The sequence below is a fragment of the Cyprinus carpio genome, chromosome B7, assembly GCF_018340385.1.
Source record: "Cyprinus carpio isolate SPL01 chromosome B7, ASM1834038v1, whole genome shotgun sequence".
In the NCBI taxonomy this organism is placed as follows: domain Eukaryota; kingdom Metazoa; phylum Chordata; class Actinopteri; order Cypriniformes; family Cyprinidae; genus Cyprinus; species Cyprinus carpio.
Window position 1 is genome coordinate 11778570 of NC_056603.1, and position 26944 is coordinate 11805513.

The 26944-nt window shown below is 35.5% G+C and overlaps 2 protein-coding genes across 3 annotated transcripts in view; one reads left to right on the forward strand and one right to left on the reverse strand.

Moving 5' to 3' along the window:
• Window positions 1-3576: 3576 nt before the first annotated feature.
• Window positions 3577-9679, reverse strand: LOC109047183 (ferritin, heavy subunit-like). The gene is made up of 5 exons (XM_019064890.2): window positions 9412-9679; window positions 7938-8043; window positions 7602-7748; window positions 4119-4244; window positions 3577-4036 (listed from the first exon to the last, which is right to left on the reverse strand). The coding sequence occupies exons 2-5, from the start codon at window positions 8037-8039 to the stop codon at window positions 3878-3880; spliced, it is 534 nt and encodes a 177-aa protein (XP_018920435.1). The 5' UTR covers window positions 8040-8043; window positions 9412-9679; the 3' UTR covers window positions 3577-3877.
• A 6249-nt stretch (window positions 9680-15928) lies between these two features.
• Window positions 15929-26944, forward strand: part of LOC109047461 (endophilin-A3-like) — a 36142-nt gene continuing 25126 nt past the window's right edge. The window contains exon 1 of one of the 2 annotated variants that reach the window (XM_042727270.1): window positions 15929-16345. In XM_042727270.1, coding sequence (XP_042583204.1) covers window positions 16301-16345 — 45 coding nt within the window. In that variant the 5' untranslated portion in view covers window positions 15929-16300. The remainder of the gene's footprint in view (window positions 16346-26944) is intronic. The other variant, XM_042727271.1, reaches the window with a different exon arrangement.

Sequence of the window (26944 nt, forward strand, 5' to 3'; positions counted from 1 at the left end):
ATAACCACTTCTGGGAAAACCCACGTTTGTGAAACATGTTTATATTTTTATAACATTGTGTCAAAGTAAAGCTAAACTAAAACCATTAAAAAAACATTTTGTTACCTAAGTTTTATTTCAACTAGTTTAACATGAAGTTCTAAAATAACTAAATCAAAATAAACAAAAAAACAAACAAACTAGTAAATAAATGAATAAATATTATGCAGACATATTTAAAGAAACTAAAATACAAAACCACTAAACTAAATTTCTAAATCTTTAACTTAAAATAAAAATGAAAACAAAATATAATAATAAAATCCAATTCAAAATATTCACAAAAACATTATTAGTATTTAAGTGATACTAACACTGAAACAAAATGAAGCTGTAATCAATAATAATTAGACACACTCAAATGAAAAATAGTATGGCAGAAATTAATCAGTTTTGTGGTGTAAAATGTGCTACATTTTTTGATGTCATAAAAGGAGATTTAATTAAAGATAATTGTCAAGATGTGTAACAAAAAATGTGAAATGGTTTTATGCAAAATTTAATTAAGCTGTTTCAGTGCAAAAATTATTTCAGTCATTTTCTGTTGCACTGGTGGTCTTTTTTCAGTACTTTTTGGTTACATCCCCAACGATTAGCAGTATAAAATTTTTCTGCAATCATTTTGTCATCAATTTCAGTTAGGTAAGAAAAAAAGGTTTGTTGATTTTAAAAAGAAGAAGAAGAAGAAGAAGATTTTTACTGCAAAAGATTATTTTGCAGTATATGTTTGTTACGTAAGGGATGGAAATTCCAGATGGCTGCACAATTAGCCAACACTTGTATAGTGTTACCAAAAAAATAGTTTTTTACTTTAAGACTCTGATTAACATACGTTTGAATGCACAAGTATATCAGACACAACAGCATTAAACACCATAGGACGCTGCAAGGTGGGAATATAAAAATATTTCTAAAACAATAATATGTGTGTGTGTGTGTGTGTGTGTGTGTGTGTGTGTGTGTGTGTGTGTGTGTATGGTGGAGGTGATGTAATGAAAACTGAATGATGTTAAAACTTAAAGATTACATTTTTCATGTCATAAGGTACATGAGATTTAGATTTAAGATTAAATCATAGATTTAATTAAAGATAATTGTTAAAATGTAGTAAAAAGGTGAAAAAAATATGCAAAATTAAAATCATCAGTATTACAGTAAAATCATTTTAGTCATTTACAGAGCTGAGCATATAAAAATATAACAGTGAGCAAATGGTAATATTAACCATGCCACAAACAGTAAAAGTTAAAAATCTCCATAGGTAAAGAATGATCTCTGTAGATCATAGCAAGATAAGCGTGCAGCTAAACTTAACTAAACTTAACATGTTTGCATTAAGAAAGAGGTTGGTTCAGTCAGGTTCCTCTCAGGCTCGCTCAGTTATTAGTGCAAAAATGATTGTGAAAAACTGTAATGGCAGAAATTAAAGACTTTTTTACCCTTTTTTTTTTTTTTTTGCATTGTCGCATCACTTTGGGTTATGACCTGGAAAGATTATCAGACAATAAATCAATGAATTGCTAGAGTTTTTTGATGAATACAACGTTCAAAAGAGCAGCATTTATTTGAAATAGAAAGCTCTGTAACATTGCCTTTACTGTGACTTTTGACCATTATAATGCATCCTTGCTAAATACAAAAGTGAATGGTTGTGTATTTATAAATCCCATTTTAGGATTCAATACTTTATAGTTTATTAGTTTAATCTACCATTGTCTGCTGCCATAGCCTTAAAATACTCTAAGAATGAGAGAAAACACACACACACACACACACACACACACATACGTATATAATATTTTATATATTATATAGTGCAACAAAGCAGTGCTCATGATGACATGCAGTTTTTTCATCAGATGTTCAGGTTTATATGACAGAACTATGTTCATCTTGACAAGAACAAACACACCACAGGTGTCTTGGATTAAAGTCTTTCTTGTTTCACCACATATTAAAGCTAGCTTCCTCATATCTGTTTAGCTGACAATCTAAAAATATTATATAGGCATTATTCAGTAATGTTTAGTCTTGCACTTGATATTCCCAGACTGCGATTCAGCATATGATGAGCTAGATAAATAAACATTGACCAGTTCAAGTGAACAGTTAGGTCTATGGAAACAATGGTTTGCAGTTAGTCAGTTTAACAATGTAAGTACACAATGAACTGACATATGAAAATATTTTTTCCACACATGGTGTATAGTAGATTGTGGTTATTCTCACAGCTGTGTGGATCAAACTGGCAAATTTGTGTTGGTTTTGGTCTGCGCAAACATGTTTATACATGCTGTATTTTCACAACATAAATATTTAATACATAATACTTCCCTACTGATATACTGTTTTGTTATATATAAGGATCATACATTATTCTCATCTTTCATATAAATGACTTATGTTAATAGAAGAGGAAGTTTAAATACTGGAAATAAAGGTTATATAACACCTGTTTCTTAAAAGAGAAGTGGCCTGTTTTTATTTCCTTCTTGTATTTCCCCTTTTGTCGTTTTAGATACTAGACACCTGATCTGGCTGAAAAATTAACCCTTTTACCACTGGTTGTTACAGTAAGACAGTTAAACAGGACAACGTGATTCTTCCAACAGGCTGATGACACATTTTTGCTGTGTTGTAATATAACTGGGTTAAAAATAAAATTTAATCAGATGGGTGTCTAGTTTCCTTGGCTTCAGTGCAAGACTTTTCATATAATATATATAATATATTATATAATATAGCTAACCTAAGACTGAGATAACTTTGCTCACATTTAAGTTGATATGCAGATAAATATCATAAAACCTTAACAACTGCATTTGCTATGATTAAAAAAAGAGACCTGTTGCTAAAGTTTGAAACATATGTGACAATTTATTGAGTCACAGCTCAATTGTGTGATACTAAGTAGAAAACACATGAATCCACACCAGAATAAGGTAATAAATACTGTTATAAGGAATATATAATTATATTTATTAATATTGTTTTGGTTTATTTCTTGTCAAGCTACACTGCCATTCAGACATTTGGGACCAGTAATACTTTTATTCAGCAAGGATGGATTTTAATTTATGTAAAGTGAAAGACTTTTTTTTTTTTAAACCATTTCAAATAAATGCTGTTCGTTTGAGCTTCTTTTCCAGCAAAGAATGATTAAATTTAGCACACTGTCTTCAAAATTAATTGGATATATTTACTGAGCAGCAAATCAGCATATCAGAATTATTTCTGAAGGATCGTGTGACACTGAAGACTGAAGTAATGATGCTGAAAATCACAGAAATAAATTACATTTTCAAGCTTTAGAATATTTTAGATTTATAAATGCAGCAAAGGAGACTTCTTTCAGTAACATTAAAAATCACTACTTTTTAAAGCTCCTCCCCTCAGACTGTAACTCAATATTGATACAAATATGCAAGAAAATCTTTAAGTTCAATATATTTGATGGAAATAAAGCACCAAAGTCATTCTTTGCACATTTCTATTAAAAGCCCCCTTTGAAAGCTCATAAAGGAGTCACGAGTCAAGTTCAGATCCCAGAGGTTTCTATTTTATTGGTTTGGAGCATAATTTCATTGACAAATCACATGCAGGCAGGTCAAACTGTGAACGAGCTAGATATATAGAGTTTAATGGCTTATGAGAAGTGCAACTTTAAACAGCGAAGCATGGCAGAGTCAAACAAGCGAAGAGGTTTTTCTGCTTAAATAACTGGACACACAGGTTGACCAGTCAGTCAAACAACATAATATAGAGTCTGATGGCCTACAGAGAAAAAAAACACTCATACAGCAAAACTAATCAGCAAAGGAAAAGATGGGCTGAGTATTTAGCTGCTCTCTTTGCCAAGTGTGAGCTTGTCGAACATGTACTCGGCCATGCCATTCTGGGGGGCGCCCATGCGCCGCAGGTTGGTCACCCAGTCGCCCAGTTCTTTGATGGATTTCACCTGCTCGTCCAAGTAGTGTGTCTCAATGAAATCGCACATCTGTAAGAAACCAGAAGAGTGAGTTTGGAATAGGTTTGGTTTGTTAATGAGATTGTTTTTGTATCATAAGCTGCACACTCACATGAGGGTCGTTGTGCTGAGAGGCCAGCTTATGCAGCTCCAGGAGGGAGTGATTGACGCTCTTCTCCAACTGCAGGGCGCATTCAAGAGCTTCCACACCGCTTCCCCACTCATCCTTCTCTGGTTTCTGTCAAACACAAAAGTTAATAATAACCCTTCTTCCAGTCCATCCCATGTTGTCCTCTCAAATAAAAAACAACATTTGTTTAGAACAGTTTTTGCTAGTAACCACTGCTTGATCTGTGCATCTTTCTCTCCTGATTCAGACAAGATGACTTTTACTGAAGAAATAAATATTATGGATAGAGGACTCATATTTTAGATGGAAACTAAAAAACACTGGACTGGTGTGGATTACTGTGATGTTTTTATCAGCTGTTCGGACTCTCATTCTGACGGCACCCATTCAGAGTAGGGGTCGACCGATTATCGGCGTGGCCGATTATCGGCGCCGATATTAAGCATTTTTATTGTTATCGGCATCGGCCATTTTCAAAAACCGATTTGCCGATAAAACCATTTTATTTTGAAATGCGCGATCTGGCACTGATCCAGCCACCTCAGTCAGAGCTCACCGCTCTGTGGCCTAGACTAAGCCCCGGCCATCGTCCGTCTGATTTGTTGGGAGTCACGAGCCTGGCCAATCAATACGGCTGGCGCGGCTGGAAAATGTTCCGCTCTCACACCGAAAGCACAGGAGCTGCTTCAGTGATCATCATCACACATCAATAAGTTATCTCTCGAAGGTAAGAATGCAGTAAACGTTCCTGAAGTTGCAATAAATCACTACACTGAATTTGCAAAACACCTAAATATAATCGATTTATGATGACAAGCCCCGTTCAGTTATTATACTGTGAATTCCCGGTCAATGTCCGTCATTGCAGTGATATGCTTTAACGGATCATCACATCAGTGCTGAGATAGTGAAACTAAAACCTACTTCTCTCACCATTCGGCCAACTTAACGTTGTATTGTGAATAGATTATCAACACGAATTAATTCACTCACGTCTGCTGCGGGTTTTTTTTGTGTGTTGTTCACATAGCTTCAATGAAAAGCGTCCGTCCGTTAGGGCTCTTAGTCAAAAAAAATGTGCATATTTGGAGAAATATTGCTTTATTCTAACATGATTGCAAAATAATTTATCATACAGATTCAGAATTACCATTATGCAATTTTGAAGAGCTGAAAGGGCATCAAGCGCGAGCTCTGTCGCCCTGACGCGACGCGAGCTCCCTATTCCTGATTTAGTTATCTCCGCGGCCGTGCTCTCTCATTTGACTAACAACCAGGGTGCGATTTGCCGGACGGGATGGGGGGGGATTTCCCCCCTTCTGGTCTATGCATCCCTGCCTCTGCTGAATAACTTTTATCCCCGGTGGGGATAAAAACATCATGCAAACCCGCTCTGACGTCCAGATCTGAATCAAATGATTCGCGATACGCGATCCGATTGAAGCGCATCGAAACAGTGAATCATTTTGCGATGCAATGGTTTAACTGATTCGGAGTTTCAAAAAGCTCCGTTTTGTTCTTTGCTCGCTTTCTCGATGTAATTTGTTGATTGAATAACCGTGGACATTAAATCATTACAATTAATAGGCCTAACGTAGGCTTACAATGTTTTTATTAAACTGAGATCACACTAAATACAATTTCCGTCGTATTAAAAACATTTCATAACATTTTTCAAAAGCATCCCCCCCTCTGTTTATTTCACAAATCGCACCCTGCTAATAACCCTATGCTAATAACGTAAATTGTCAATAATCTCACATTGCACGTTTCTGGATGACGCTGTCCTGTATACTTCCTAGTTTGTATCGCTGTGATAAACAGTCTAAAAAAAAAAAAAAACCCCTATTACAATATGGGTTGTGTGTGATTTTAATGCAATTCTGGGTTGCAGATAAAATGCTAAATATAACACACACACACACACACACACACACACACACACATACATACATACATACATATATATATATAGATTGCATTTATTTTCCATTATTTGTTCATTTGCTGCTGTTTAAATTTGCTTTAAGTTTTACTTAGTTTACAGAATGCTGCTGATGGATGCTCCCAGCACTTTTTATGTTTGTTGTTATTATTAATATTAATGTTGTTATTATGAACAGTTCTCAGAATTAAAGATGTGTTAAAATAATTTAAAGAGAGTCTTTGTCAGAGGCCTTTTTATTCTTAATTTTGACATTAATTTTCATTTTTACACTAGACACATATCGGTTCAAAATATCGGTTATCGGTCTCCTTGATCTGTAATAATCGGTATCGGCATCGGCCCTGAAAAATGCATATCGGTCGATCCCTAATTCAGAGGATCCATTGTTGATCAAGTCATGTAATGTTACATTTTCAAATCTTTTTCAATGATTAAAGAAACTCATCTAAATCTTGGATGATCTGAAGGTGAGTAAATTATCAGCAGATTTTCCAATTGATTATTTTCCCTTTCTATTTGGAACTTGAGAAGTGAACAAAAGGATATGCCTAAAAATATCCTATAATAAATCCTAACACATTTTATGTCAAATTTGAATGCATGTACCAGGAACAGCAGCTATTGTATGTCTTAAATCAACACCATTTCTCATGGAAACAATTTCTGAAACCACAGCCTTCCCTGTCATGTGCGTTGACAGCTGCTTTTATTGTTTAATGCATTCAAAGTGCATTTCCTCAGCACATAACTTACATTTTACAGGTGTTTCCTTATCTGTAAATGTCAGAAAGTCATGCAAGTATTTCCATTTTGCATTAAGGAAACAAGAGGGCCTCGGTTAGTGCCGGAACGCAATAATTTTTTAATAAAATACACTTTCTTAAGTGCTTTTTACAAGACAATAAATGTAAATTTAAAATTCTACATGTAACAAAAACATTTTATTTAGGAGAACATTAACAGTAAAGAGAATTATAATGGAGTATATATTCAAAGTGTTCCTCCTACCTTGTACCAGCTAATTTAATTGATTAAAACTAATTAATTTTATTGTTTCATTGAAGAAACAATTAACATTAATCCATTATCAAAAGAATTGTGAGTTGCAGCCTTACAGATATAAATTAAACATCAGGTAAAATGCTGCTAAGAATTTTTGATGGTGTGGCATCTGACTAGTTGCCATCACATGTCAACTTCCCGATATTGATTTCATGTGAACTAACCAATTTCCCATTTCCAACGAAACTGGTAAACCAGCTCTACCCAGCAAAATCATGCGATATATAGCGTCACAGAGTTCTGTCCAAAGAGCGTTCATGCTCTCCAGCTACGTGCTTTTTTCCCCCCCCTATGACAATGTAGCACATAAGCATGCTGACTGTCAGTTGAAGTTAATCGTCAGTGTCGGAAAAAGATAAAGAGCTCCACCCCAACTTTGTCCTCTCTATCTCTACGTCCTTGCCTTGCCCTGCCAAACTGTAACGCTATCACGTGAATACACATTATAGACGTACCTTCACGTCCTGCAGAAAGATCCTCCCTCCCCTCTGGTTCTGAAACTTCATCAGTTTCTCAGCGTGTTCGCGCTCTTCGTGGGACTGATGGCGGAAAAACTTTGCAAAGTTGTGCAGGGCCTGATCATCTCGGTCAAAGAAGTATGACTGCATGAGAGAAAGAAATAAAATAAAGGTCACAAGAGAGACCATGAACAAAATGGATCATTAACTAAACTTTCAAAGTTCATTCGTATACTGAACTCAGTGCCCCTTCCCTTGACCTAGAAATACTACATTTTACTCTAAATGGGAATGGGATGACTCTAGTACGCTGTAATGGCCTTGGACTCTCACCATGGAAAGGTAGACGTAGGATGCATACAGCTCCATGTTGATCTGACGGTTGATGGCCGCTTCGCAGGCCTCCTCAAAGTTCTGTCTCACCTGAGAGCTCATGATTCTGTAAGAGAGGACATAAAATAAGCTTGCCACACTTGCTGTACCGTAATTTATCCAGCCCCTGTTATTAATAAATGCACTGTATACTAACTCCAACTTCTGCATTCCCGCTAATAATAGCGTTTATTGTCTGTGCCAGACATGCCAGCGTGTGTTTATGCTCTCTGTAAGACGCTGTACAAGGTTTAATGTGTTCTCAGGACAGGTGGTGTTCAAGTTCGACCCCATTTCGGTTACTCTTATCATTTGTTTGGTACGGGGAAAAGCACATGAATGCATGACAGACATTTCCTGGATCACTTCTCAGGGTTGAGCCTGTTGGTCCAATCGCACCTGCTCAAGATCTGGCACACTTAACTTCAACTGAGAAGCGATATAAAGAATCATGAATACATGTATCTGAAATCTGGCCTGTGGTGACACCTTAAAGACAATCTTGTAATCTGTATACTGAACAAAGGATTATGAAAAACACCTTGGCTTCAAGTGATTTTTTTTTACCGTTTAGAAGGTGACCGTGTCAGTCTCCATCCACTTTTACTGTAACCTTATAAAAAAAAAAGAAGACTAAGCCGAACGCAGCCTTTTAAACAATCAACTTTCATATGGAAAGCAGCCTCACCACTCTTTAAAAAAAAAAAAAAAACAATTTAACATAAGTATTTTAGCGATTATGTTATGATATTAAATAAAGCTAACCGTGAAAAAAAATTCGAGCCGCGAAATAATCGCAAAATTATAGCCTACGTCGTCGTGGGTGTTTATAGCCTTTTCAACCAAAAACAAACAAAAAAACGCATTCTTGAGGTAAATTAAGGGCATCAAAAGGCCTCAGAAAACATTTAATATTTAGTTGAAGTCGAGTAAAATTATATTTTGTTGCTTTTAATCCCTTTCGAAGCTCGACGGCTCCGGTCTCCATTCACTTTCAGCGTCACCACTCTTTAATAACATCTGTTTAACGTATCTTATAAACGTTTTAGCGATTATAACAAAATATTGTGAAGGCTTAACTGAGAAAAACAAACACAAAGTAAAAAGGGAAAGAATAGGAGAATTAATGGCGTGGTGGGTATTTGAGGACACTGCGGCCTTTTCAAACATTACATCCATCCAGATGCATGACAATTTGGTAAACGAAGCGAATTCGTAGTTTTATTTGATCGGATTCGTTTTCCCAGCAGGACTTGGTCGACAAAAACAAACAAACAAAGATGGCGCCCCCGCGTATGTTTGCTAGTGATGGACGCCGCGGTCTCCATGCAACCGAGGTACGTTAACGGTAACGTCATTCATCTAACTTGATCTAACGTTAAACAAAAACAAACACTTTGAATTGAATATGTGTTGATTTTGATAGAAAACTTACCTTCAAATCGGCTTTACGTTATTCGCACCGAGAGTCTACGACGTTGGATCGCGTAGAATCTTTTTTATGCAAGCTTCTTTAAATCTAATTTTAGATTTTGATCGAAAACAAACTGACTAGAATCGAAGGAGTTGATTGATGGAAAGGCGAAAAGACAGAAGATCGGTTGCCGTTCAAGCACTGTTGAAGCAGGTAACCTTAAGTCTGTCCTCGTGGCTCTAACGATTATGAATGCGGGCTCTGTCCTCTGTACCGCAGGAGTAACGTTATTTGTGTGACGTACAACAGAGTATCTGTGCGCATGACGCGACACGCACAGCGTGCAGGATCCGCCCCAAGATGAAACAAGGCAAGACAAAATGTACAAAAAAAAATATCCCTAGCCAACATAAATAATAATATTAGATAATAATATCATATAAATATAACTATAAAATAAATAACTACAAAAGTCTCTAAAATAAAACTCAAAATGAAATTCCGCAGAGAATCAAGACACTACAATTAAAAATATTAATTAAAAAAAGTGAAAATCTTACTAGAATTGGTTTACAGAGTAAACACAACTATTCACTTTAAAAATAAACCTTTCATATTGTATTACCTCCTCTTCCTAAATCCTTCCAGCTGTTATGCTTTTTGTCTTTAAAACTCAAACCCTCAGATCAACATTTGGTTTCAGATCTCCAATATCAGCAAAATGCAGCAACAAGAGAAGATTTTATGGTGTTTTCCATAAAATAATTAGGGGTTTCCTTTAAGCTAGCATGGTACAGCCTATATTTGAGAAGCATTAATGACATACTTTGTGATCGCTGGGCTTCAAAATGACCAAAAATTGCAGTCCTTATCAAAATACAGGGGAAGGAAGAACGTCTAGACACTTTGTCCTTGTGCGTATCAGTGGGATATGTAATAGGAGGTTTGAATTCAATAGCTTGTTAGGTGCTACACCCAGGATGTCAGGAGTATCTGAAGCATCTCGCTGACTCAGCAATCATGTTCATCAGATTGAAGGGTTTGGGCGTGGCTTTTGTGCAACATAATCTTGAAAAAAAAAAGAAAAAAAAGAAAATGATTTAATGCTTGAAGAACAACTATATTATATGTCACTATATAAACTCATGATACAATCACATCAGTACAGTATATGTAGGCTTTTTTTTTTTTTTTTTTAATGGCCTAGAGGCTACATAGCCCTGGCACTTTTACTGCATCATCAGCTCTTAACTCTGTATGAAGAATTCAATGCTAAGTCAGTAACAGTGTATTGAGGATCATGTGACCACTGCCCACTGGAAATGTGTTATCAAAAAGCGCTGATATAGTTCAGCTAACTGTCACTTATTCACTGCTTACATTGGTCAGATCCAGTTCCGCAGTCAATAACACGTAGATTGTGATGTAAACATGGTGAACTTGTAAATGTTGTGGAACATTATGTTGTGTAACAGTAAATGTCTGAGTCAGAGACTGTTTTGCTTGCTCATAAGCAGCGTTTTCTACATTTAAGAAAACTATTAGCCTAAATTATTACTATTTTTAAATCCATCAAACAAAAAAGTCTTTATATATGCCGCTGTTTAGTTGGGAAATATGTTCTAGGCTTGAGCAAAGTTAATTTTTACCAGTCTTTCACAATTCAAGAATTGATGCAGAAGCTTTTATTACGTGTATTATGACTAAATGAAAAGAACAGAATGTAAAATCACACTCAGTAATATATGCTCAGTGTGCGGCTAGAAGCATAGGATGATAAAGTTTTAACAAAGCATTTTATATTGTCCAAAATCAGCATATTAGCATAAGATAACAGACCAGATTTTGCTATCTCACAGCAAATTGTTTGTAAGAACTATAAATAGAAATACTGAAGGTGTGATCTTTTAACAAACATAATTGATGTAATGGGATTTGAAATATGCTTTTATCATCTCAATATATTGTTCTGATTATATATTTAGGGCAACACCTTCCATAATGGCCCAAGAAATTAGAAGCATTTAGAAAATAATTACATTTAATAAAACCACATTGTGTTAATCATTGTCAATTTTGAATGAATGACCAATAATTTTATGGTTTCACTAATGAATAATAAAAATCTGCTGTTGATTGCCTCCATTTTGGAGAGTATCACGACGCATGCGCACACTTCCGCTTCATGTAAACAACGCATACACATACTGACGCATGTCCATGTTGATGTAAGCAGCAGTGCAATGTGCATGCACTGTTTACATGAAACAGAAGTGCGCTCATGCGTCGTGATACTCCCCAAAATGGAGGCAAGCCACAGCAGACTGGATGAGGAGGAGAAGAATTGTTGAACAAAGTTGTTATTTTTGTTTTCTTTGCGCACAAAAAGTATTCTTGTAGCTTCTTAAAATTATATTTGAACTACTGTTGACACATGGACTATTTTACTGATGTCCTGGCTACGTTTCTGGACCTTGATCATGGTAGTACCCTTGCTGTCTATGGGAGGGTCAAAGAGCTCCCAGAATGTATCAAAAATATCTTAATTTGTGTTCTGAAGATAAACGAAGGTCTTACGGGTTTGGAACGACTTCAGGGTGAATAATTAATGACAGAATTTTAATTTTTGGGTGAACTATTCCTTTAAAGGGTAAGTTCACCCAAAAATTAAAATTAGCCTGTGTTTTACTCACCCTTGAAGCATCTTACGTGTATGTGAGTTTCTTCTTTTAGGCGAATCCAATCGGAGTTATATTAAAAATGGTGCTGGCCCCTCCAAGCCTTTCAGTGGGGCTTAGTGGGTGTTGATTGTCAACAGTTCAGAAGACGTGAAATAAAGTGCGCGCGTCCATAATAAAACGTCCCTCACATGGCTCCGGGGGGTGAATAAAGGCTTCCTGCAATGAATCCATGCATTTTTGCAATCTAGAATGGCCGAATCTAGAATGGCCGCACAGGAAAAATGTTTGTTCAGTGTTGCCAACTAATTTTCAGTTGAAATTGCTAAAGTCTGGACTAATTGTTGCAAAAAGTAGCTAAATGACACTGTAATGCCATTGCACAAATGCAAGACCCTCCAGCGCATAGTGAGGAAAGCTAAGAGGATCATAGGGATCTCCCTCCCCTCGATCCAGGACAGGCACGCTGTGTACGCAGAGCCTCTGCCATTGTGAAAGATTCATCTCACCCCTCCCACCATCTGTTTGACCCACTGCCATCAGGCAGAAGACTACGCAGCATCAGGACCACCACAGCAAGGTTCTGCAACAGCTTTTTCCCCCAGGCTGTCAGAATCCTGAATAAGCTGATACCACCCAGCATCCTACACTCTTGCACAACTGCACAATGGTCAGTTTACATACATCTGAACTCAACTCATCCAATGTGCACTAAGGACACTCTGTGCGAATGCACATATTCTAACATAATACCTGCTCTGAGCCACCTCAGTTGTGCACAAGCACTTTATTCTTAAACTCTAACATTACTTACATTTCTACAATTTCATATTTCTACCTCATTTAACACTTCTGCCTTGTTACATTTATTGTTTAATGTGCTCTTATGTCTGATCCCTGTTATCATTAACACGTGTGTATGCTGTCTTGTTTTGTCAGTGTCTTTGCACCTTGGTCCGTCAGAAATGACAATTCATTCTTCTGTATACTGTGTATGTGGAAGAATGACAATAAAGTGAAGTTGAGTTGAGTTGAGTTGAGTAAATATAATAATATTAAAAAATAAATATATATATTTTAAATACATCATTTAATTATTGAACATTTACACATTTTTGAATGATTATATTTTATGTTAGGCCTATTTTCTTATTAACTAGTAAAACATTATGAATAATTATATTTTTAAGCAGTGGATTAATTAGTATGCTACACTTAAAGAAAAGTCTGTAAAATATGGCACAATGTACTGTGATCATTTATAGGAATTTTCTGTATTGTTTTTTAATGTCCTGGCAGAAAATTACCAGTAACTTTTCCTTTTTTCCACAATATTTTTAAACTGATTAACAAGTGCAGGTACAAACTAATAACAAGGTATTATCATAAATGAAAAAAAAAATTGCAACTCACGTGACGTGTCCTGCTAGACGATTTTTTTTGAGTGTGTAATGCAGAGAAAAATGAGCGCCTTTTTATCATTTGAGTCCCAGTTGCTATTGCTAAAGGTTGCCAAATAACATTTTAAAAAATTGCTAAATTTGATGCTAGGTGCTCTTTGAAGGAAAAAAGTTGCCAAATCTGGCAACACTTGTGTTTGTTTGTGCTGCGCCCTCTTCTGTACAGATGTGTATTTACATTTCCTTCAGCCTAGACTTATATTCATTTCGCTGTGTGAAAGTTGTGAAAGTTATAAAAGGGCTTTTACATTTGCCAAAAAGATAACTTTTTTATACTAAAAACAAAACAAGCAAATCCAGCCCTGATGAGAAAAAGTAAAACACAAAAGTAACGTAAGGCACTACTTTCCAAAAAAGTAACTAACACAGTTACTTTTTTAGCAAGTAACGCAATATTTTAATGCATTATTTTTAAAAGTAACTTTCCCCAACACTGCATATGAAGTGCAAATAAAACTGCTGAAGGAGATAAGTTCAATTGTTGTGTTACAAATGAATGAATAAGCCGTTTTCTTTCTTGAAAACATGAAACACACAATACTTTAAAAGGAGCTGACTGAGGAATATGGGAATAAGAGACCGAATTTACAGAAACCATATAGCCATAAAGAATAGCAATGTTAGTGCTAGGTAGGACATCTAGTGGTGAACTTCTGAAGCTAGAGGTGAAAAGCCACATTATCAAAACTAAATTTCAATAATGTTGTTTACAACATCAAACCTGCAGGATATCCATACCTCATTTTATATAATTATATTTTTTGTCCACATATTTAGAGCAGAAATATATTTCTTAAAAAGCTCATTTATTTATTTATTTATTTATTTTAATTTGACTGAATTATCTAAATGGTTTTTTTTTTTTTTTTTTTTTTTTTTTTGCTTTTTGTTAAGAAAGCAGGAGGACATTGTTTTCCCCAGCTTTTTCCTGGATGAACTGATCCTTTTTTGTCTTTCCCTGTCTCTCTTACCATTTTTAGTTTTTATTTACCTGTATTTACATTAGGTTCATTCTTTCTCTTCTTCTTTGTCTTTTTCTTTTAAATCATTTTCTTTTCTTGCCTTTTGTTTTCCCCCCTTATCTTTATCCTCAAACACTGAGAGTGAGACCATCCTGACAGGTCATTTGACTTAATGAACCTTTTGTGTTTGTTGATGAGCAGGTGTGATGCTGAGGTGCTTCTGAAACATCCACGGCTGTGCTACTTTGGTGGAGGAACATGGTAAAATTTTCACCTCAGGGTGGGTTTGCTGTTCAGGTTCCTTGAACTGAACCAGCAATGGTTCTGGAACAGTGGAGAAAGATTTTTCCACCTCATGCAGGTATAGAGGATGTTCAGTAGCAATATTTTTACTTGAGCAAGGCACTGAACCCCCAGTTGCTCCCCGGGCGCTGGATATAGCTCCCCCGGGTGTGTGTTCACTTCTCACTGCTGTGTGTGTGCACTTGGATGGGTTAAATGCAGAGCACCAATTCTGAGTATGGGTTACCATACTTGGCAAATGTCACGACTTTCACTTTCAAGTTTTAATGTAGATGTTTAGCTATGTAATGAAGTTTTGTTATGATTCATATTTCAACCCAAAATATGTTTTATATTTGCAGTAATGTTGAGAAATATTATTATAATTAAAAATAAATCTTTATGACATTTAAATAGATTTTTTTTAGAATCTTTGAATGTTCAGATGAACACCATTTATTTGAAACAAATCTTTTGTAACGTTATGTCTTTAATGTCACTTGCGATCAATTGTTTATTGTATCCTTTCAGAACAAACAAAAAACAGAACCTCTCTGCGTACAATATGTGAAAACAATTCACAGCAAACACCTAAATCCAACTCAGTATTCAAATGACATCCAAATGCAACACTGACATTGAGTTTGTTTGCTCAGAAACATTATCTAGGTCAAAACACAGTGAAACAAAAATCTAAAAGACTTTCCAACATCAAAATGACAACACTAAACCAATGATACAGTCAAAGTCATTTAAGCAAACAAATAGGATGCCTATATAGTTCCCTATTTGCTTGAACTAACTCAAAAATGCAACCACAGAAATATGCTGCAACTGGAAAGTGAAGATTTATTCTCAAGTATAATTTAGGCATTTCAAACTTAAAAAAAAAAAATGTAACAGAATACTAATTAATTACTGATTAATGCGACTGATTTTCACTCGATTTACACACAGAGCACATTGTGTTCTCTTTGTGCGGTTCATGAAGTGCCACTAGGAGGCAGCGGATGGCTGTTAATGGCCTGCGATAACGAGCAAACCAAATCACAGTTTCACAGACACAGACATCCGGCTGACTCTTCTCAGCTCCTTGCAATTTCGCAAATATTTACACAGTAATCTGGACGCTGGATCAGAGCCTTTAAAGAATGCTTTTGAGAGTTACCACTTGTTTCCCGGATGGCTGCTCGAGCGCTTGCTCTGCTCTGCAGCTGAACCTTTCTCCTATATTTGTGACAAGCTTTGATATATGGTGTTTTTGTTCGTAAGGGGGTTCTCCGAGATGCTGCCGTGACGTATGCGGCTCTCCGCCAATCACAATCCTCAGATCAAACATAACCGACCAGCACTTGTCAGTGAGGGAAAAAACCCACCGCGAAATGCAGGTCCATTTCCCAGCCGCGGTGAAATAAACCGAAAGCGTTTTATATAGAGAGTCTTGTGCTCTTTTGAAGGATTAAAACACCATTTCTGCCTCCTGAACATTTTCTATTCATCTCCTTTCGCGTTTCGTCTTATTTTAAGGATGTCTGTGGCGGGGTTTAAGAAGCAGCTGCACAAAGCGAGTCAGGTAAGGAGACGCCCGCGTTACGCTGTTTATCTTATAATAGCCAAGTTCTGAGGGTCTTAACAGGTGGATGTGGAGAAAGCGCTCGTGTGTTGTTTAACTGAAGCTGTCTGATTGGTTTCTGTGTTCCTAGAGGCCCGTCAGAGCGGCAGAAACGCCGCAGACCCGCTATACTTCTCATCTCAATATTTGTGTCAACTTTGTTACATTTGTATATGCGCTTTTGTCCACAAATCTCCGCTCACTGTGACGTAACCAGGGTTATTATTATTATTATTATTATTAAATGTTGCAAATTCTCCCTCAGCTAGCTGTTGTGAGGCCTGCTTAAATGAAACTGGTAATTGTAATCATGAATTCATGTTAAATGCATTATTATATTAATCATAGTCATCATCTGCTAACGAGGATGCCCTGGAACTGAAATATGGAGGTGTTATCACGACTCATGTTGCGTGATGATGACATTTTTTGTTAAGATAGCGGTATTGTTATGATGTCACGTGTGACCAGGCGGTCTATGGCAAACCATTTTGACATTTATTCCATAAAACTTGTGTTTATTAAAGGGGTCATATGATGCGATTTCAAATTTTCCTTTCTCTTTGGAGTGTTTCAAGCTCTTGGTGAATAAAGAAGATCTGTAAAGTTGCAAAGACTAAAGTCTCAAATCCAAATAGATATTCTTTATAAAAGTTAAGACTCGTCCACGCCCCCATGAAACGCCTCGTTCTAACACGCCCCACATATCTACGTCAGCATGTGGGAAGATTTGCAGAACGCCGCCCAGATGTTCACGCAAAGAAAGAAGGCATACCTTTTATTCTCGTTGTAGTACTGTTGTTGACGCCGCCGCCATGTCGTATAGACAATGTGTGTTTCACTGTGAAAGCGAAACTACTTTGTTTGGTCTTCCAAAAAAGGACAATATCCGCTTTTTAGTCATACTATTTATACTATTCAGTAGTAACATTTCATTGTAAATTTCTATTATAAAATTTGTATATATCACCTGTTCTGATGTGTTATAAGATGCCTTCCAGCTAACAAAATATGTCCTAAGAACACTTTGCTAACTCCCTAAGTTATGAAAATGTTATTTTTGAATGTTCTCTGGAACATTCCATTTTAGAATATTGCAAACATTATGGGAATGTTACTTCTGAATGTGCTCTGAACATTCTGAAAGTAATAATAATGTAACGTTGCAGACATAAAATATTCCATAGACGATATATAAATAACGTTTTTGTGCTAACATTTTGAGAACATTATTAAACCAGATAAGACCAGATAACTCTGAATAAACATTTTATTAACATTACTGGAAGAACGTTTGTTGAACATTAGCCAAACAAGCGTATTTTCCATTTGCTACTAGTAACTTTTCTAATGTTATTATTGTGATTATTTGTTGAATATTAAAACTAGTTTTTGTTTTATTACTAGTAACAATTAGATCAACAATCTGAAAACAAAGATATGAAAATGTACAAAACAACAGCTTTGATGGGATGTGGCAGTACACAAAATCCAGATAACAACCACTGCATAGTCCCCACTCTATTATTTACTATTTTATGGATGTACATCATTAGATGTACATCACAATATGGAATAAGAAATAGTCACCACTGCAATTTCTTTGCAACTTTAATCATTACTATTATGCAAATACTGTTTACATTGTTTGTGGTATTTTTTTAAATCATAGACAAAACACAAAATCCAAAATGTCATCACTTAATGTTGTACAGTTAATGAATGATCCCCATCTGTTTTGCCAGAGAAATCCCAGTTTAACAGCTGGATAAACCCCCAACAGTAAGCACATTCATACTGTAATTGTTCTACAGTTTCGTTTCCATGTTAGTAGCCTTCTTTGTTTGACCGCTCAGAGTTTAACATCCTCTTCTTTGAATAAAGACATTCAGTGGAAGTGCAGGATGTGTTTGTTTGGGAGAACTGTCAAATCACTCTTTACCTGATTAATGTTTCGTCATGTCTCAGGTAGTAGGTGGTTCTGCATCATTACGCTTTAATTATGTATCTTCAGCGGTACACTTCAGATTATAGTGCTCTGATAGTTTACTGTAATTCCTGTCATTTACTACAGCAGCCATCAGAGACTGTGAAATACGATTTAATGCATAACTCTTCACAATCTGCACAGTGAATAATTAGCCCTACTTGATCTGAATTCTGTACTAGTGTATGGCACAAAAACTGAGACCAAGGAATCAGATTAGTGTTACATTTATGAACTAATTTGTTTTACATATTCTGAAGAAGGCTTGTTTTTGGAAAACTCATTGGCATGTTGCTAAAGTTGAAATTGATTACCAGGGTGTTGCTATGCAGTTTCTAAGGTGTTATGAGGGATTTTAAAATGTTGATTTCTCTGTCACTTTCTGGTCTTATCATTCTTTTTTGGCCACTATTTTTTATTTATTTATTTTTTAGCATTAAAAAAGTGATATTTCCCAAAGTGTAAATGATTTTCATATGTATGGTATGGTTTCTGTGAGTCATAAATGACCCTTCCACAAATTAAGGCCATAACAGTATTATCCCATAATCTAGATAATAGTAATTCCAGTCAAACTGAACAAAACCAGAAATTGATTTTTATAATCTCATATATATCATATAGGCTATAAATATTTTTTGACGTAGCCTAGTGTGGCTCTCCTAGTGTGGCAGTTGTTTTTCATTGTATTGTTTTGAAACCCCATGCTGTGCCCACTGGAAGGTCTGCAGTTAGTTTTTTTAAAAAAATGTTATGGTAGTACGCTTGTGTTTTGGTGGATTTTTTCCATTGTCTGTCTAAATGGCTCAACAATAATGTTTTGTTTCCTGGTGCAGTGGTTAAAATTTTTACTTGCTCTGTTGACATTTCCATGGACCCTAAGGCAAAATGAATATTTTTTGCTTATTTTACAACTTATTTTCATTTAAAGTGACATATATAAAGTGTATTTTAAATGAACATTTTAAGATTTCTTGAGTAAGCCTAATCAGACCTGTTGTTTTACACTGATTGAGTCAAGTCATGAGATCACATGACTGAGCTAAATACTCACTTTAAAACAGGAACCCTCCAATATTTGGTCACTTTCACTAGTTAAATAAATCATGGCTGACCTTGTATAGTGCATTTCTACAAAGGCATCAGTAGCTGTTGCATTCACATTGCTGTTATTTATGTACACGTTTAAATTTATATGGTGCATTTAAACCGACTTTTAATGCAGCGATGTAAGTGTACAGCATGCATGAATGGGTGCCGTCAGAATGTAAGTCCAAACAGCTGATATTAACAGCACAACAATCAACAAGTAATCCACACCACTCTGAATTAAAAGGTGCATGTTTCATTTTTAGGTGAACTATTCCATTAACACAGACTCTCTCATATATATACATAGAAAGCTGTTGGTATATTGAATATACTTCACTTATTAGACTTCAATGTAATTTGATTGGGATGATCAGATATATCATCTTCTTATTCTAGCACATAGTCTGTTTGCACACTTGCTGCTCATATACAGTAATTCCCTATGTTTTAGTTTGAGACTACAGTCTACAGATGACCAGTGCAGTAGTGCTGGTTATGAACATATTATTGAATATGGATGGAAGCAGCACATTTCAGCCACCTACAGTTTTTTTGATGGTAGAAATGCAAGAGCATCCAAATGCATGAAATGAAATTCAGATATTCAGCATAGATGCTGCTCAGTGTCAACCTGTTAGTTTGGACGCGTAGGCCAGCATTTAAATTATGGATATAAGTGGTGTTGAAAATGTTATTTTTAATAATATTTTGGTTATTACACAGGATTTGTTCCCTGCATGCATAGGCAACCACATTAGTCTATTTCTAATACAAAGTTCACTTGTCATTAGATGACATCATTGTTTAAACATATTTGTATGGCTGATAAGAGCGGGGCAGGCAAGAGCTTGTTTATAATCTTCTATTCTATTTTCCCAAAGGCTCTATTCTCACTGTATGCAACAAATCACTGTGTGAATTAAATGCATCATGGCTCTTTTTAAGACAGAGATTGCGCAGGAAAGCTCAACTGAACCCTGAAGAATGAATACAGGAAGTTTTAGGTGGGATTTTCCCACATAAGAAGCACACCAGGATCAGAGTAACTTAGTAACCAGATGTCAACATGGATCGGGACAAGGTGTGTGTGATAGCATGAGTTATGTGAACCTGGCGAAATGATTCATTGCTGTTGTATATACAAGTTACTCTAAGTGTAAGTTTATTTTTATTTTTTAATGGATTAAGGAAACAATTATTATATGCACATGCAGATATTATACAGAAAAAATAAATAAAAAATTAGATTCAAAGACTTGGACTTGATACAGACTTGGTTTTGATAAAAAATTTTTTTTGGAGTTTCATTATAGAAGGATGTTGGTACAAACAAAACAAATGTTGTTATTGTCTGTTTATAGCATTTGTAACCCTAAGAGCTAAATTGTTGGGTGTTTTATGAACACCAGTCTTTGCGATTATGACTGCAGACACAAATCATGGCAAGACTTTATCGGTGAAGAACAATAGTGGGTGGAAACCTATAATGACCTTCAAATTTTAAGAATTATTGTGTCCAAACAACACATAACTACTTCAAAAAATAAAATAAAAAAATGTCAGCAAACCACCATACTCCCTTTACTTTGTAGACCCTGTTCCCACAAAAGAACCTCAAAAAGCCAACATCATGAAAGAGCTGCAACTGCTAAAACTTTTATTACGGACACTAGTGGTAAAATGCAAACAAGATGGTATCATAAAACCTGGTCAGTTGGAAAACATTATGGATAGTTTTGGAGAGAAGAGTAAGAAGCAGATTTCCTCCTCCAACATCTGAAGCAACTGGCAGATGTTTTGATAGACAATAGTCCACTAGAAGTTGTATGAATATATTCAGAAAAGGTTAGAAACTGAATTAAAGGCCAATGGTGGCAAATCATATAAATTATATTGCCTATATTCCAGCTGTTCACATGTTTTTGACCAACTCTTGTTTTGGCTCCTTACATTATGCATAATAATACTACAACTGTTTGATGGTAGATGTGTTTACACAAGACTTCAGCTCACGTACAGCCAAATTTATTATTGATTGTGTGCTATCGATCTGAGCGCCCACTCCTGGAGAGGAACATCACTATGACGAGGCTGATCTCTCTTTATTACTCACATTAGTGAGTGCTCCCACGGTCAACTGGCACAGTAATGGTTTTACTGCAGATGGTTGGGAGAAGACGCTACTAGAGTTATTCTAGTGCACACAGGAATGTAAACCACTTAAATGGCCCACAGTCTGTTTTCTGTTCTGTCTTCAGCTCTTCAGTCTGGTATCATCATGAGTGATAAGACTTTTTTAAAACTGCGTACTCTATGATTGAATCTCATTTTGGATTTTGTGTCCCAGATGTTCTGAAGTAGACTGATGGATATTTAAGTGCTTTTACTTGGTATTTTCAAATGTTATCTTCCATTTTGGGGGAAGTCTTGGCCTAGTGTTTAAAGTGTTTATCTCCTAACCCTGAGGTTGTGGGTTTGAGTCTCGGCCCAGCAATACCACAACTGAGGTGCCCTTGAGCAAGGCACCGAACCCCCAACTGCTCCCCGGGTGCCGCAGCATAAATGGCTGCCCACTGCTCCAGGTGTGTGTTCACGGTGTGTGTGTGTTCACTGATGTGTGTGTGCACTTTGGATGGGTTAAATCCAGAGCACAAATTCTGAGTATGGGTCACCATACTTGGCTGTATGTCACGTCACTCACTTATAAACTGTTGTGCAACAGACATCTCTTTAGACTTTTTCCAGTGTGTTTTTCACCCTTATGCCTTTTTCTTTATTATGACTTTTATTGTGATACTGGCTATTATTATGGCCATTTTCTAACAAAAAAATTTCTTGTGGCTTCAGAATACTTTGAATATAGAACACAACAATTTTCTGATATTTTATGGTGTTTTTGTACCTTTTGTGAAGCTTGAAAGTGTCAGTCAAGTTCTGTTAAGTAATAATACTTTAATTTTGGAGTAATTCATTTAGCTATATGCTGAGGCTTACATGCAAATGTCGATGTGAGGACAATCAATGATATTTCATGAAGTCATATATATGTAATAGCTTTTCTGGATTGTCTGATTGTGCTGTAGCTCTTACGTTCTCAAAGTTTTGTTTTGGCACAATGATTGTGTGTTAGGATAGAAGTCTCCTCCTCAATCACAATCCAACACGTCCCTGTGAAAATAAGGCAGGATGTTCCCAGTCGTGGGAGAGCATTTCTTCTCTTCCCGTCCTCTCTCATTCAGGAAGTTCTGATTGGACAGAGACGTAATATTAATTATTTATGTGAAACACTATTGTTGAAATATTGCTGCCACTCCCGCAGGAAATATTTAATGAGCGTCCTTCTATCTATCTATCTATCTATCTATCTATCTATCTATCTATCTATCTATCTATCTATCTATCTATCTATCTATCTATCTATCTATCTATCTATCTGTCTGTCTGTCTGTCTGTCTGTCTGTCTAGGTAGATACAAGTATACTATACAAAAGCAGTATTTAAATATACAGTTTAAGATGGTCACTATGCTTTTTGTCTTGGACACCCTGGTGATGTAAAAAAGAAAGCGTTTCACCTCAAGCACTCTGATGTAACCAGTGTTACTTCACTCTCTCAGATGGCAGTTATATGAACTTTCCCACCCGAGGGGAAGAGGCCTTCTCAGCGTTTCACTCTGCCAGGCAGGCTGTTTAAGTGACTATTAACTGTGATGTTAAAAGCCCGTCCCACCTGAGGTGCTGCGCCTGATGGATGGGTTCATTTCAAGTTTTTGGCTTTCTTTCTCGTAGGCCTGGAAGAAAGAAATGTCCTGGCATCAGCTGCGACGGTTAAGAGAGCAAAAAAAAAACAGGCTTTCCTCAGAGAGGGCAGAATTTTCTCATATTCAGAGTTTTGATTGGATTTCTGTTAAATAGAAAGGCAGTTTGTTTATTTTGTGTTCTCAAGTACTTAAAACACATTTTCCAATTTTTGCATATGGTAGTTTGTTTCAAAGTCTCATTGAAAGTTCTTGCATCAAGGCCTTTCTGACATGTATGTGCATAGCTGTTACTGGGTATGGACAAACAGTCAACTATTCTGCAAGTAGTGAGTTTAATATCTATTTATTTATTTTTTAAGCATTATTGCATTTAAAAGGACATGCAGCTCCTCTGAGAGTGTTTTAACATGCTGATAGTATGCTCTATTTTAGCATAATAAAAATCAGCCTGATTTGACGTCAAATGATCTCTTGTAAAGCACTGCTTGTGTACAAATCTACCACTGCAGTGTTCCTGTAATTATGTATGAGGTGTTGTGGAGAGATAATTAGACAGCATTTTGCTTTGTGGTGAGTTACTTGCTCCCGGGTGTCTGCCAGTAAATGTTTTGCTTGAGTAAATGGTTGCAGTAGGAAAAAAAGCCCAACAGCTTTGATCCTGTGAACTAGATGTTTTACATTCACAATGTTTTTAATGTAACTGCTAGTCCATTAATACTTGGGTTGCATTGAAGTTCATTGTGTGCCACTCAGTACATATAATACATATAATTATTTTGGAGACTTTCTCATGAGAGCTTTGATAGTTTTGTGCAATAAAAGGTTGCACTACTTTCATAACTTTAAGGTCAGTAAGATTGCTTTTATTTATTTATTTTTAAAGAAATTAAAATGAATTTTGTTCAACAAGAACATATTAAACTGATCAAAAGAGACAGTTAAGACATTTATAATGTTACACAAGAGTTCCATTTCAAATAAATGCTGTTCTTTTGATCTTTATCAAAGAATCCTGAAAAAAAAGCATCACTGCTTTCACAAAAATATGAAGCCGCACAACTGTATTCAATTAATAATAGGAAATGTTTCTTGAGCAGCAATTCAGCATATAAGAATGATTTCTGAAGGATCATGTGACACTGAAGACTGGAGTAATGATGCTGAAAATTCAGCTTTATCATCACAGGAATAAATTTCTTTTTAAAATATATTCAAATAGAAAACTGTTATTTTAAATTGAATTAATATTTTACAATATAACAGTTTTTACTGTATTTCTGATCAAAGAACCATAAGAGAATTTTTCAAAAACATTAAAATCTTAATCTATAGCCTAGTTTTCAGTCAATTATGAAAATGTGTAGTTGTGCACATCCCTAGTTTTTTATACATGTTGATTTCAGTGTGAAATGTTTTCATGCTGAACCAAATTCAAGTCACGCAATTCTGTTTTCATGATCAATCATCTCTGGTGCTTGTGGGCATCCCAGCTAGTTGGCATGTTATTGTGGAATGGGTGACATTTAGGAGTCTGTGTAGAGCGTTCCTGTTTTTGTGACCTTTCATTGAAACTGCATTGATGAATCAGTTCTTGAAAAGCTAGAATAGGAAACCAGTCCCACCCATGAAAAAAACACACACCATTGTTGCTGTTATTTTTATTGTTTTGTTGATTTTTACCCACAAAGGAAAGGGTCTCATTGGTCAGAGCTGTTCCATTGATCATGCAGCATTGTCTTTATTCTCTGGGGAGGAAGAAGGTCAGAGCACTCATGCTGTGAAACTCTTTCACAAACCGCTGTATTTTTACTCCAGTACCCTGCAGGAAATTACACTTCTGAAAGAACACTGAGACTGTGACTGTCCTTTCTCTTATGATTTGATGTATGTACGTGCATGTATGTTGAATTAAGTTTTTTTTTATTCATTTAACTTGCTTTGCTTTTGTTTGTTTGTTTGGATGAATGTGTTTGATGAATGAATTTATTTTTTTTATTTTAAAGATGACATTAAATGAAAAGTACTGAAAATAGATAGATCAACTACTTAGTCTTATTCTTTTGAAGCACAGTTCTACTGTGCACATAAATAAAAATTATATATATTGGTAAACTTTCAGAAAATTTAATCTGCCTCTAAAATGATACTTTTTACAATGTATTTAAATACTATTATAGCATTTTTTTTAGCTATAATTTTATTTTAATTTTAAATTCATTTATTTTTAGCTATTTTTAATTTAATTCAGCTTAAATGTAATAGTTTTAAATTTAATATTTATATTTGATCTTATTTCAGATTTATTTCATTTAACAAAAATGTTTTTTAATAGTTTTAGTTAAGTTAAAGAGAACAACCATGAATGACACAACCAAGATAATATAGAATTTTGAATATTCACTCAGAAATGTTACAGTGCAGAAATTCATATTCAATAAACCAACTTAAAATCGAAATGTGAGCAATTCATCAGTGCACATTATTCTAAGGGTAAATGTTTGTTTGTCTTTCATCAAAATACAATAACCGTATATCATTTTTGAACTGATTTCCCTGATTCACTTGATAATGGATCATGAGTGCCATTTGACATTCACTGTAAGATGTGACTCCAGGCAGCGTGTTAGTAAATGAGTCAGGATGATGTTTTCCTTGCCACACCGACGTCAAGTTGATTTCTCAATGTCTGTTCGTCTCTCATCATGTGCAGTGATAATAAAGCACTACTGGATCCGTAATGGAGTCACGGTTTCCTGCTGCCTTCAGTGATGGTTATTATCACAGACACAGCTGTGTTCAGTGATCATTATCACCGCTAGACTCCCACAAGCCTGGTGTTTCTATTGTATCTGTAATGGATTGTAGTCAAACTCAGCCTCAGGTTACAAAGCTCGCTTCATTCCTTCACTGACAAACGTCAACAAGGAATTAAAGGAATATTGCAGGTTATTTTCTCCCTTTTGGTTTATAGACCACATATTGTACACATTATTAATATGCTACTGTAAACACACCTGACTTTTGTATATACAAACTGATGCACGATTCAAACGTATTGTCTGTACAATAAATAACCATTCAATACCTCTTTTTTTAAACTAATGCTGCATTAAATTTGGAAATGGTATGGTACTGTTTTTTTTTTTTTAAGTTTTAAAAAAGAGCTTGACTGGACTGACAGTTTTAATCCATCATGTGTTGACAGTTTATGCAATAAATATTCAACATGACAGTACATGTTGATAATATTACAGCAAGGAAATACTCTTGAGAAAATGGAAGCAGCCTGCACTAAAATGTATGAATCCAAATTGAATGAATCCAAATGTATTTATTTATGTGTTTGTTTGTTTGATTCAATCAATTATTGACTGTTTGATTGCAGTCCTATGCGGTTTTATTTTGGTACCTTGTTAGTGATTGTCAGTCAGTCACACTAAAGTACACTGTATTTAATTATACTTTTAAAATAGTTCTGTGGCTGTTAAAATTCTCTTAATTGGATTGTGAAACCTGTAAGTTAGCCAAAACATTCCGAAAAGTTGTTTTTTTTCATAGTGGAGCATAAAATTTTGTTTAAAAAAAGGATTGCACAGACAAACATTTGTTTCTGTGAAATTGCATGCAGTGTTTGTGCATGATTAAACCAGGAATGAACATTGAAAAATGTAAGGTCAATTTTCATATCAGGCTGACTTTAATCATGCATTCAAATATTTTT

What these genes read in the sequence shown, in the direction of transcription:
- LOC109047183 (XM_019064890.2), bottom strand. Translation starts at nt 8,039, where the DNA reads ATGAGCTCTCAGGTGAGACAGAACTTTGAGGAGGCCTGCGAAGCGGCC. An exon ending in TCTTTCTGCAGGACGTGAAG is followed by an intron (nt 4,245 to 7,601) that starts GTACGTCTATAA and finishes TGTGTTTGACAG; the next exon opens with AAACCAGAGAAGGATGAGTG. An exon ending in CTCAGCACAACGACCCTCAT is followed by an intron (nt 4,037 to 4,118) that starts GTGAGTGTGCAG and finishes GGTTTCTTACAG; the next exon opens with ATGTGCGATTTCATTGAGAC.